The 12,881-nt window shown below is 33.5% G+C and overlaps 1 protein-coding gene across 1 annotated transcript; it reads right to left on the reverse strand.

Annotated features, from left to right (window-relative positions):
• Positions 1-1,349: 1,349 nt before the first annotated feature.
• Positions 1,350-9,984, reverse strand: LOC130815329 (heptahelical transmembrane protein 3-like). The gene is made up of 4 exons (XM_057681764.1): positions 9,491-9,984; positions 9,331-9,423; positions 3,711-3,786; positions 1,350-2,189 (listed from the first exon to the last, which is right to left on the reverse strand). The coding sequence occupies exons 1-4, from the start codon at positions 9,727-9,729 to the stop codon at positions 1,515-1,517; spliced, it is 1,083 nt and encodes a 360-aa protein (XP_057537747.1). The 5' UTR covers positions 9,730-9,984; the 3' UTR covers positions 1,350-1,514.
• Positions 9,985-12,881: the final 2,897 nt, after the last annotated feature.

The following is a 12,881-nucleotide window of genomic DNA, read 5'->3' on the forward strand; positions in this document are numbered from 1 at the left end:
AAAAAAAAATTTGATTATTTTAACCATTTTACAAGAAATCAACTTTGATATGTATACTAATAAGATTAGTAACTACTAATTTAATTGGGTCAAATAACAGAAGATATTTATTAGAGTTATTGTAGTACTATACTGCAAAGTAAAATATATGGACAAATAAAATAACAAGAACTAACGTATATTATTTACGATCATATAATCATTTGAAGTAATGTATGGTACATTGTTTCATTGCAAAACTGTATTCTCTACGAACATCTTTTTACACCCTAATAGCCCGTTTGGTTAATAGTACTAAATTGTGATAATGGGAATGATTTATAGTGTAAAATTTCATCAAAAGTTTCATATCATTCTCATGGTAATGAAACTTTGATCACAAAAAATTTTTTTGTTTACAAATTTTCATTTCCACCTAATACCACATTTTCCAATGGTAATGCGTTGGAATGAATTTTATGAAGAAAATGAGATGATTGGAGTTGGACAAGCAAATCAAGGTAGCCAAGAGATTTTTCAACTAAAATTACATTAGTTTTTCATTCCTATTACCACCGTTTATTACTACCTACCAAACGAGCCGTAAAAGTAAAAAGAAAGTGATTTCTCATTTTGTTCTAGTATACCTATTATCTGGTGATCCGATCAATACTTGTGGACCAACAATAGAGGAGCTATATTTAACGTTCTAATAACTCTGTTTTGGTGTAATTCGTACTCGATTATGAAATTCATGCATTAAAAGTATGATATACTATGAAATTCAAGCAATATAATTATCGCCCTTGAAAATCACGTGAGTGATAAGATTTCCGGGTTGATCGCCGGCACCGAGGTAGTAAGGAGATGAAGGATCAATCTTTGTTTCATCACCCATGAGTAATAGAATGAATTGTAAGTAATAGAAGAGTAGAAGGCGAGCACAAAAATGGTAGAAAAGCAAAGCAGTAGAACAAGAATGGAAGAAGCAGTGCAGTACAGCAATGGAAGAAGGAGAAAAGAAAAAAAATCAGTTTTTAGGATTTGAAGGCTCTGATACCATGTTAGGGATTAATTTTTCTCACTTGTGTTTCTTTTATTCAATAGCATAAGTTTATATACCACTTATTATAACCTATACAAAAGCCCAAACATAAACATTCAATAATATACAAGGCCTAACAATATTGTACATGAATCTTATTTAAATGTCAAGAAATAGTATTTACAAACAATTCCACTTTACCCATCTAAATTCGTACACTATTTGCATTAAACTTTGTACGATACATCATGCATACACCGACACCACAAAAGGAAGTACGACTACTCTGGAAACTTAATAGACTAGTGATGTTATTGGTACAATATACAACAATGTATTGGTATGACATGCAATCAGTCATCCCAAATTTCATATATGTCACTCTTAATACATGAGATTCATATCTTTACAAAATAAATATGAATTGGGATATAATTTATGAATTTTGGGGTAAATAATAAATAATGTATATCTCTATGCTGTTTAGCAACTAAAAACAAGAAGGCGTGCTCCGTCGCCAATGCAAAACAATCTGAATAGCTGCACTATGAATGAGAGCTCCAACCACTACAAACACATGAAAAATCTGATGACTGTGGCCTGCAAGATCAAAGGCGCCGGGTTTCCAACGTTCGGGAACCCTACTAACATAAAACCAAACTCCGATAGCGTATGAGATGCCCATGAGTACCTCGTATCCAAGGGCTATTAACACCTCTGGGTGACCCCAATTGAGGACTGCTGCATGAACAGCCGGGATCAAACCAGATAAGCCCATGCTTAGAAAGAGGAAGGCCCTGAATGTGCGGAAGCGAGGGGAGGACAGGGCGGGAGCAAGTAGGGTAATGATGGCTAGAACACCGAGAATGGTGATGGATGTGAGGTAGAGGAGGCTAACGATAGGTCGACAATAGAAGGCGTAGTAAATTGGGGCAAAGAAAGAAGAGACTATCATAACAGAGATGCCTGCGTAGTCTAAACGCCAAAAGAAGAGGTTTAGATGCTTTGAATGACAGGCTAGGAGGTGCGAAACCGAACTGAAAACCAAGCAACACATTGCACCTGCTAGGAAGACAAACCATGGCCACATTGGTATGAGTTGTGTAGCTTCTAATTTGCTGATATCCAACAGTGAGGACTCTTTAAAGTGTCTAAGATGTGGACCCTGCACGAGAAAATAAGCATTGACATGAATTCAATTCAGTACTTACCAAATATGGATGCTGATCAGGGGTGGTTTTACACCCATTCAAGATCCCGACCACCAAGGGCCTTAGAACAGGGACCATATATTAACAAACTCCTTATTTTGCATTAGTCAAGCATAGCTAAGATTTAGGGGTCAAAACCTACCAAAGCTAAATTTTTACAGAAATTTTAATCTATTTTACCATATAAGGACCTCAATTTACTAGACTTCAAAAAGTAAATAGGGTCCTATATTCTTTAGTCCTCCTCTGGTATGCTTCCATCAACGTTTTCGGTTGACATATGCTTACTTAGGTTTAACATAAACTTATTATGCTCATGACTTACATTCCTTGATTGACTCAAGGGTAATCAGACTCTTTAAATTACAAAATTTTTGAAGTCCAAGGAATGAAAACATAGGTGTGCGTTAACACTTAACAGTCTAAAATTGAATCGAAACCGGTATAACTCGACACGATTCAATATAAACCGTATAAAAAATTAAATCAAATTGTCGAGATATTTAAATACACATACGAACCGAAACTTATCCAACCTAAGATATTATACCCGAAACCAACTCAAACACCCGAATATACCATATGTCAACATCATCATTTTAGTCTAGATTACCAAAAAGATAACTATCATTTGTCAAATGTTAAATTAAGCATTTGATTTCAAATTCAACAGAAAAGTTCTCCCGTCACAATCTTGAAAGTTGAAAGAAGGATCAGTTATCTTTTTCGTTTCTATGTTGAGTCATCATCTTCCAACCTAATTATATATGACTGAGTAATATTTAAATTCTCCTTTCCATAGTATAACCAACGGTTATGATTCAAAAGTATGTTAAAATAATGTGTCTAATTTCTACACTATAATGCCATCCCATGAAATGAAAATAGATCTAGCTTGTAATAAAAACAAAGTTACAAACAGGTTGTCCAAAAAAGTCATCTAAATTCTAAACAATTTAAAATCTTTGTTATCTTACTGACATATATAATTCAGTTTATTATTACCTGCTATTCAAGCTATTAATCTCATTTGACTTTTGACACTATTTATCAATCACAGTTAATTTGTATTTTATTCTTAAAGTGAAATTTTGTTTAATTCGTTTCAATGCAATGATCATTAATATCAACTTTTTACAATTTTTATCTATATGATAAAATTATTACATTATCAAATCTGACCAGTTATTAGGGTGATCACAAAACATTACAAAAGATGCCAAAATTGTTAGACTATTTTGTATTACCTGTTGATTCATCTGTAGGTCAAGACACCAGCTCACATGGTGAGTGAGACAGACTACAATCTATACTACATAGGGATAGGATGATAGGAGAGCCTCTCTCTCTATATATATATATATAAGGGTGGTAAGAGTATTGACTTTTTTTGATGTATAAGGAAGCATAGTATCAATCTCATTTGTAAACCTAATTATTTATACCATCTGTTAAAACTCAAAAGAGAAACTTACTGGACTAGCATTCCGTGAGCCATTGTTGGAATCCATGGCTAACATTGTCATCCATGGTGCCGAGACAATTGTGGTCCTGTGCAATACAAAAAAACGAGTACAATCGTGTGTAATTAGTGACTTCAATTTTTCAGGGTAGACATTAATCTTCTCTGTTTTATTTATTGTTCTTATAAGAGATTTTTTTATTTATATCACAAATTAATATGAATTATAATAAGTGTATAATAATGATAAAATTACTTCTCTAAGTCACACCTTAGTTAGTTAGATAGGTGTCACTTATTGATATTGAGACAATGCAATGTTGGTGAACAAAATATATACTAAATAAATAAAGTAATTGAAATAAAATTAAGGAAAATTTAATTAAAAAAATCTCACCTTTTTCTGGTTGTCTTTTAAAAATCCCACATTTTGATTATTTTTTAAAAATTCGACTTTTATACTGCGTTTTCATTTTAAAATCCGACCTTTTGGTCCTTAATTTGTAACTGCTGAATTTAACAAGTAACTTAATGAGGTAAGTACTTTAAAAAAAACGCAATATAAACGTCGAATTTTTAAAAAATAATCGAAAGGTGGGATTTTTAAAAAACAACGAGCAAAAGGTGGGATTTTTTAAATTAAATTTTTCTTAATTTTATTTTAATTACTTTATTTATTTAGTATATAATTTATTGACCAACATTTCATTGTCTCAATATCAATAAGTGACACCCATCTAGCTAACTAAGGTGTAACTTAGAGACGTAATTTTATCATTATTATACACTTATTATAATTCATTTTAATTATAAAATAATATTGTTATTATTTCAATCTTATGGTCTTAATGGACATATTATTAAATATTTTCTCCATTTTTTTAGTTGCTCTAAATTGCCTTTTAGAATGGCATTCAACTTGGTTTTCACAAATTGATAAGTTGTACTCTTCAATTAATTTTGACATGGTAGCTATTCATTTAGCTTTTTGTTGTTAGATTTTAGAACTTTTATATTCCCTCCTATTCACTTTAGGTGTCCCATTTACTTTTAAGACACTATTCATTTATCACTTTTAAATTGCATTTTATTATTAATCTATAAGTTAAAATATAGTCATTTAGGATCTTATTTGATTCATTTTGATGTAAAGATTATTAATATCAACTTTTTATAATTTTTAATTATACATAATTAGATATATAAAGAATTTGATAAGTATATTGGATAGAGTGTATAAAGTAAATGGAACACTTAAGATAAATAAGAGGGAGTATTATTTAGTCAAAAATTAAGAGAATATGATATGAACTAATTTTATTCTTTTATTGACCTTACTTTTTCGAAGTTCCAACTAGTGAAAACTAACTGATTAACAATGACACCCAAATCGGACGACTCATAACCGTCCATGTGCACTATAGAAGAGTCCCAAATTATTTTCATTTCCAATGATTTTTAGCATTATCTCAAACTTAACTCTCTGTTTGTCAGAGAACTGTCCCCAAAATATGCCTTACAAGTTATCTACAACTGAAGATGCCGTTGATTTCAATTTTTAGCCTAATTTTTTTCATTCCGTCTTTACAATCAATCTACGTCACTTCTTAAACTTTACACTTACTAAATGTTCAATGAAGTATTTTACACAAAATTAATGGTTGTTTATAATGACTTTTTTGACCGGTTAATTTTATGATCTGATTTGAGCAACTTGTAGGAATGTAATATATTTTCAGAATATTAGTTATTTCTTTTCCTTAATTTTTATATAGGATTATAATATTACTCTTTTTTCCTTTTTTAGCTTCCTAGAATTCTTGTATAAATTAAGAGTTGTATTATTCATAATAATTAATACAAACAATATTTCAAAACCTAAATTCCGCTTGTTCAATTCTTTATGGTATCAGAGCCGAACGGTTCAGATCCGAGAAAGTTCTGATGAACCGTTTTAACTCACCATTTACCTCTTACCTACACTGGCTGAATCAGCTAATGAAACAATACCAACTGTTCTCTATTGAGCAAATGGAATAGATGTTTCAAATGTTTCAGAAATTTAATAAACCAACCAATCCAACTGAAAACCTATCCACAATCCAACTTTCAGAAAAATTAAACTACCACAATTACACCAAATGGTGTAGATTAATGCACATAGCCATCAACAGTCGAGAAAGGCTCAAACACATCACTGTCGAACCTCCCTCATCCACAGATTCTGAATACCCAAAATGGGCTCAACGGGATTCCATGGTAATTTCATGGATTATTGACAATATTGATGCAGACATCGTAAACCAGTTTATAGACTACACTACTGCCGGAGATTTATGGCAAGGGATCAAAAATCTCTTGAGCAGTGGTCAAGACGAACTCCAGATCTATGATCTAAGTTTTAAAGCTGCCACTTGGAAACAAGGGAATGACACTATAGAGAGTAGGGGTGTTCAAAATATCCGGTTTGAAAAATCCGATCCGGAAAACCCGGTATTCGATTTTTTAAACCGGGTAAATTACCCGGTTTACCAAATTCGGATAATTCGGGTCGGGTACCTGGTTTTAAAACCGGGTATTCGGGTCGAATACGGATCGCGAATTTTGGAAAACCGGGTACCCGGTATCCGGTTTGTAATTTTTTTTATTTTTTATTTTTTTTTTTTTAAAAATTGTTCTAAAAAGTAAAAACGCTAAATCTACCTTGTGCCTATCTCGTCATTCTTGCTGGCTGCTGCTTCAGTTCTTGTTCTTCATTTTTCTTCACGCCGTCATCTTCTTCAATTTCAGTTCTTCACGCCATCATCTTGCTTCTTCTTCACCATTCACGTTGAGACGTCATCTTTTTCTTCTTCAGTTCTTTAATTGGGTAAGTTTATTTGCCATTTTCGCATTTTCTGATATTTGTCGCAGATTTAATTTTTTAAAAGGGTAAAATACAAATTAGAAAACTTGAAGAAATAATGTTAATTTTTTCTTCTGGGTTTCAAAGCAAAGTTCTTAGGAATAACGGACAATTTTTAAATCTTGCAAAACCCATTTAGTTTTCCGGATTTTATTGCTGCAAAACAAGGATTTCCAAGTCTTAAAGGTGAGATTTTTGTTTGTACTTCTAAATCCTCGAAAACCCATCATAATTTTGGTTGATTTTTTGCAGTTGGGTTGTTGAATTTTTCATGTTTATCTTTTTTATGAGGGTTTTGTTGAAAGTTTGGTTTGTACTTTTGGGAATTCGGAATATAGTTGGTCCGATCTAAGACAATGCAGATTTTGGGTGTGAAATTTGTGAAGAATAGTAGGAACTTTTGTGGAAGATCCGTCGTTTTACAAAACTGGTTATCCGGTACCGGAACAGAATTTTTAGTATCCGGAAAACCGGGTATCCGGTTTTTCGGAACCGGGTCGACCGATATCCGATTTTAAACATCCCTAATAGAGACATACTATGGTAAAATGAGTATGGAAGGAAATCGACAGACGTATGCCCAATCCCATGACATGCTCAAATGATATCACAGCTTTCAATACCTTCATACAGAGAGAATGTTTGTACCAATTCCTCACTGGAATAAATGATAACTTAGACAAGGAGAGAATAGACCTACTGAACATGGAACCCTTGCCGACAGTGGAGGTGGCCTACGCCACTATCCTCACCGGGAAATATCACGCCGAAAAATTATGACCAGCATTTCATCATCGGGATCGAATCCCTCAGAGATTGGATCGGGTCAAGCAATGCAAAACAAACTTCCCCCTTGTAATTGTGAGGATGATGACCGGCGCAAACTCCGGTGTAGCCACTGCGGTGGCTCACGACATACCAAGGAGGGCTACTTTAAGCTAGTTGGGTACCCAATTGGTGGGATGACCTACAGAAGAGGAAGGTCGCCACAAGGCACCGGCACACCGAACCGGCGGCAAGGCCAACCTGGCCACTACAGATCACCCCGGTGAGATCCCATCATCTTATGAACAATCAGGTATGGCACTGGGAAAAGGGGAGACCACCATTGATGAACTAGGAAAAAGAGAAAGAGAAGAGGAGAGAGAAGCCGCCGTATGCAAAGGGGAAAGGGAAAATGAAAACTATGCTTATTATCCCTTTTATACTACCCCACCCTTAAACCTAAACCTAAATAAACCAAAAACCCACCCTCACCCGTGTCCTAACCCGGATACCCCAACCTTAAGCCCAACACAAATAACTCTCAAACCCATTTCAAAATTTAGCCTCTTAAGCCACACCACATTTTTAATGGATATTTGACTGTAGGGCCACTGATATTATAACCTTTGACCCACACGATTTATCCACTATACATCCCACAACTCGCACCCATGTCCAAATAGACAATGGAGAATACATATCAGTTAATCAAGCCGAGCCTGTTGATATTCCTCATCTCTTCACATTAAAAATTGCTTGTTAATTCTCATTCTTTCTCATAAATTGTTGTCTGTTAGTCAGTTAACCAAAGAGCTTAATTGTATGGTTCTTTTGACTTCTAATGGTTGTATTGTGCAGGATGCTGGGACAGAGACAATTCTTGGGCGTGGTACTGAACGGGGTGGACTGTACTATGTGAATGCAATGCTTGCTCGAGGATCTCCCGCACATCAAGAAATCAACATCTTGATCTTGTAGCTTATACCGATGCAGATTGGGCCGATGATCGAGATGATAGAAAGTCGATATCAAGGTACTTTACTCTAGTAGGTGGTAACTTGGTCACTTGGAAGAGAAAGAAACAGAAAGTGGTCGCCTTGTCTAGTGTTGAAGCAAAGTTCAGAGGAATAGCAAAAGGGATCACAGAACTCCTCTGGATTAGGAAATTGTTGGATGAATTGAACTATCAGCAGGAAGAGGCATGTAAATTATACTGTGATAATAAAGTAGCTATCAGCAAATCTGAAAATCCAGTCCAACATGATCGGACGAAGCATGTCGAGATAGATAAACACTTCATCAAAGAGAAACTAGAGAAGAAGATCATCAGCCTACCATTCATCAAATCAAAAGATCAACTAGCAGACATTCTCACAAAAGTTGTGTCATCAGAAGCCTTCAACATCGTTTTAAGCAAGTTAGGTGTCTGTGACCCTACAACCTAATTTGAGGGGGAGTGTAGGAATGTAATATATTTTCAAAATATTAGTTATTTTCCTTCCTTAATTTTTGTATAGAATTACAATATTATTCTTTTTTCCTTTTTAGCTTCCTAGAATTCTTGTATAAATTAAGGGTTGTATTATTCATAATAATTAATACAAACAATTTTCCTAAACCTAAATTCTGCATTGTTCAATTCTTCACAACTGATTTAAAATTTGTTGCTATAAGCAACTTGTTTAAAAAATAATTTATTACTAATTTATCACTCAAGTCTCTATTTGTATTTAATTGACCATTAAACTATGTAACCAAACATCTCAAATATTTTTTAAAATATCATTCTATACTAAAACAAATTCATTTCCAAATTAATTTTAGCTAAAAAATAAAATAAAAACGAAGATAATTAATGAATGAAATAAGAGACTTTGGAAGTTTCTTTATTTTATAGTCACACTTCTTCATTCATAACTTAAAATAGAAAAAAGCAAAACAAAATGGAAAATGAAAAAGAAACCTGAAAAAACTGGAAACAGGTCCATCACCCTTTGTATTCTCCGTCAAACTCCCCACCGCCATTGCTGCAAATATCAAAAATCCTCCTAAATGCCTGCATTTTAAAATCAATTCAAATCAATTATTCAAAAAATTCATTGAAATGAAAAATTATTACTTACGTCCAAATGTTAAGCGTTTCATTATGCCAACAAAAAATGCTAAGAAACGTATCTTTCAACGACCATTCACAACGGTAATAATCTAAAATGAACTCATTATCTTTCAAATATTCCGGCAACTCTTCGTACTTCACCAATCTTTTCTCCATCTTATATCCTTTATTCTCGATCACCGCAGCTTCATCTTCATTTAATTTAACTTTCGCTCTAGTCTTGTAACTTATACCTTTTCGATTCATTTTAAAATATGATCGGATTTTTATAAATTATCGCCGGAAAAGTACTGATTTCCGGCAATAATTCAACAAATCTTCTCTGGGCGACTTTAGTGTGCTGGAGAATGTTAGAGAGACTAAATTTTGGGGTTGGGGTTTATTTATAGCAAGTAGAAGTGAGAGAGATTAGAGAAGGGGAGGAATCTCGGAGAATTAATGAGTGGTGATGACTGGTATATTATTCAAATAGACACCTGTTAATACGTGATTGAGTTTGAGAGAATACGTTTAGACTCTAGAGAATAGAGAATGCGTAGAGTATTATTTTATTGAATAATAAATTTAGTGATGGAGAAGTGAAAATTATAAATAATATTAAAATATTAAAAAAGATAAGTGGAAAAAATATAGGAACAATAACTAATAAAAAAATACTTTTATAAAATTCTTGAGAAACATGTGAAAACCATAAAGAATATAAAAATATTAAATGAAGTTAGTGGAACATTTATGGAGACCACAAGTATTTTTAAAATATTAAAATGAGGTTGAATAAAGTTATTTTTGTCCAAAAAATTGTGATAAAACTAGTTAAATTGTTTGTGTGAACAACAGATGAAATACTTAAAAATGGCAAATGAGAGCTTTTTTAAGGAAGGGAGGGAGTTTCTCATCCACTTTACTCGTTACATTTAATTTTTTAAGCAATTTAATGTACTAGTATGATCACTTATATATTGAATTATGTACATCTAAAATTTATAAAAAATTAATATTATAAAATTATGTGATTTAAGTTAATATTTTTTTTCTTATACATTAGCCGTAATATATAAAATGACCTTGAACGATTAATATTGCTAATAATCGTAATATAACAATTATTTCAGAATGGAGGAAGTATTTAATTAAATTTACATATTATTTAAACGGAGAAAAAAGGAAGTAGGCCCCGATAATATACCTAATGAGGTGTGGAGTTGTTTGAGAGACGACGGGATCCTTTAGTTGACTGATCTCTTTGATGTTATTCTTAAGACATCAAAGATGTCGAACGAATGGAGGAGTAGGACATTTTTCCCAATTTTTAAAAATAAAGGTGATGTCCAAATATCCGGGAACTATAGAGGAATCATACTACTCCGCTACACAATAAAATTGTAGGAGAGAGTAATCGAGAGTAGAATTAGACAAGTGTTGACAATAAGAGAGAACCAATTCGGGTTAATGCCAAGGAGATCTACTATCGAAGCAATTCATGTCTTGTGGAGGTCAATTGAGAAGTACATGGATAAAAAGACAAATATGCATATGGTGTTTATTGATTTAAAAAAAAAGCTTATGATATCGTCCCACACGACATTATTTGGGATATGCTTGGAGCAAAAGGAATCCAATTGATGTATATTAAGGGGATCCAAGATATGTATGAGGGAGCCATGATTAACATCTGGACACCGATGGGGCTAACCAAACCTTTTTCTGTTCAAGTGGGTCTACACCAGGGTTCTGCTCTAAGCCTTTTCTTATTTGTTGCTATCCTTGATAAACTTTCTAAGGACATAAGGGATACCGTACCTTGATACATGTTGTTTGCTGACAACATTGTACTCATAGTAAAATCTAGAGAAGAAATCAATGCGAAATTAGAGGAGTGGAAAGTAGCCCTTTGAAAAGGGTTGCGCATAAGTCATCAAAACATGATACCTAAGATGTTAGTGGGGAGGAATAAGTGAGTGACACACGGGTGATCGTGGGAGGAAATGAGGTTGTTGGTTTGACCAAGTTCAAATATTTAGGCTTTATTATCCAAAGGGATTGGGAGATTGATGAAGATGTCACGTATTGAGCACAAGCCGATTGGCTCAAATAGAGAGCAACTATTAGGGTGTTGTGCAATAAGAAGTTTCCGCCTAAATTAAAAGGTAAATTCTACTGGGTAGTAGTAAGGCATACCTTGCTATATTGGAAGCAATATTGGCCCATTAAGAAAACCCGAGAGAGAAAAGTGGAAGTTGTAGAGATGCATATGCTGAGATGGATGTGCGACTTCACCAGGATGGAACGATTATGAATGAGGTTATTAGAGCAAGGCTAAGGATTGCTCTGATTTCTGGAAAGTTGCATGAAGGTAGATTGAGTTGGTTTTATCATGTGCGAAGAAAACCTAGAGATGCACCAGTGAGAAGATTAGAAAACATCATAATCGATAGTAAAAGAGGTTGAGGAAGGCCTAAGAAAACGTAGGAGAAACAAATTAGGAATGATTTGGTTGAGTTGCACCTTTCGGAGGACTTGACTTAAGATAGGAGGAGTTAGAGACAATGGATATGTGTAAGGGAGTCTAAATAGTTTTTAAGAGAGAGGGCGATCAACACTGTCAAGCCCCTAGCAAGTGGTCGTGCCCAACACTATCGGACCCATCAAAATAAAGTGGTAGTCAACACTACCAGGATCTCAAGCACCAGGATTCAACGGAGAGGATGATAGAAACACTATTACAACCAATGGCTTTGATACATGTGTAGTTTGTAAAAAATGGTTGTTTTGGTGTATATATGTTGTGTTATTTGAATGGACCAAATTTGTACAAGAATATGGATGTTAATTATGTGGGTGGAAAGCAATTACGTGTGAAATTATTTATTATAGTTTTGAAATGGTTAGACTTAAAAAATGAAAATAAGTGTAAAATTAAGTGTTTAGTTATAAATGGCTTTTTAAACCACTAACTTGCAATTGGATTGTCGCATTACAAGCGTAAAGAAGCTCGAGATGTTAAAGGGCCCCGTCTAAGGTTTTGTTGTATATCTCATAATGATACTTATATTTAGACGCTTGTTTTCTATAAACAAAGATGCATCAAATTTGAGATGACACTCAAATATGATGAATAAAGGTCATTTGCTCATGTCTAGTTGATTCTCACGAATAGAAGACTATTTATAGGCTGCACAAGACATTTGGGAGGAGTGAAGATTATAATTTGATTTGAGGTTCTAAAGAAACCACATCATAAAGACCATCCTTGTTTTTGAATTTTTTTAAAAATACTACTACTGATGATGATGATAATAATAATAATAATAATAATAATAATAATTATTATTATTATTATTATTATTATATACTTTCATAATAATTACGACAGTGCATCATATTTATCGATATCAACC

Source organism: Amaranthus tricolor, chromosome 6 (assembly GCF_026212465.1).
Source record: "Amaranthus tricolor cultivar Red isolate AtriRed21 chromosome 6, ASM2621246v1, whole genome shotgun sequence".
Lineage (NCBI taxonomy): Eukaryota > Viridiplantae > Streptophyta > Magnoliopsida > Caryophyllales > Amaranthaceae > Amaranthus > Amaranthus tricolor.

What these genes read in the sequence shown, in the direction of transcription:
- LOC130815329 (XM_057681764.1), bottom strand. Translation starts at nt 9,729, where the DNA reads ATGAATCGAAAAGGTATAAGTTACAAGACTAGAGCGAAAGTTAAATTA. An exon ending in CCTGTTTCCAGTTTTTTCAG is followed by an intron (nt 3,787 to 9,330) that starts GTTTCTTTTTCA and finishes TGTATTGCACAG; the next exon opens with GACCACAATTGTCTCGGCAC. An exon ending in GCTCACGGAATGCTAGTCCA is followed by an intron (nt 2,190 to 3,710) that starts GTAAGTTTCTCT and finishes TTTCTCGTGCAG; the next exon opens with GGTCCACATCTTAGACACTT.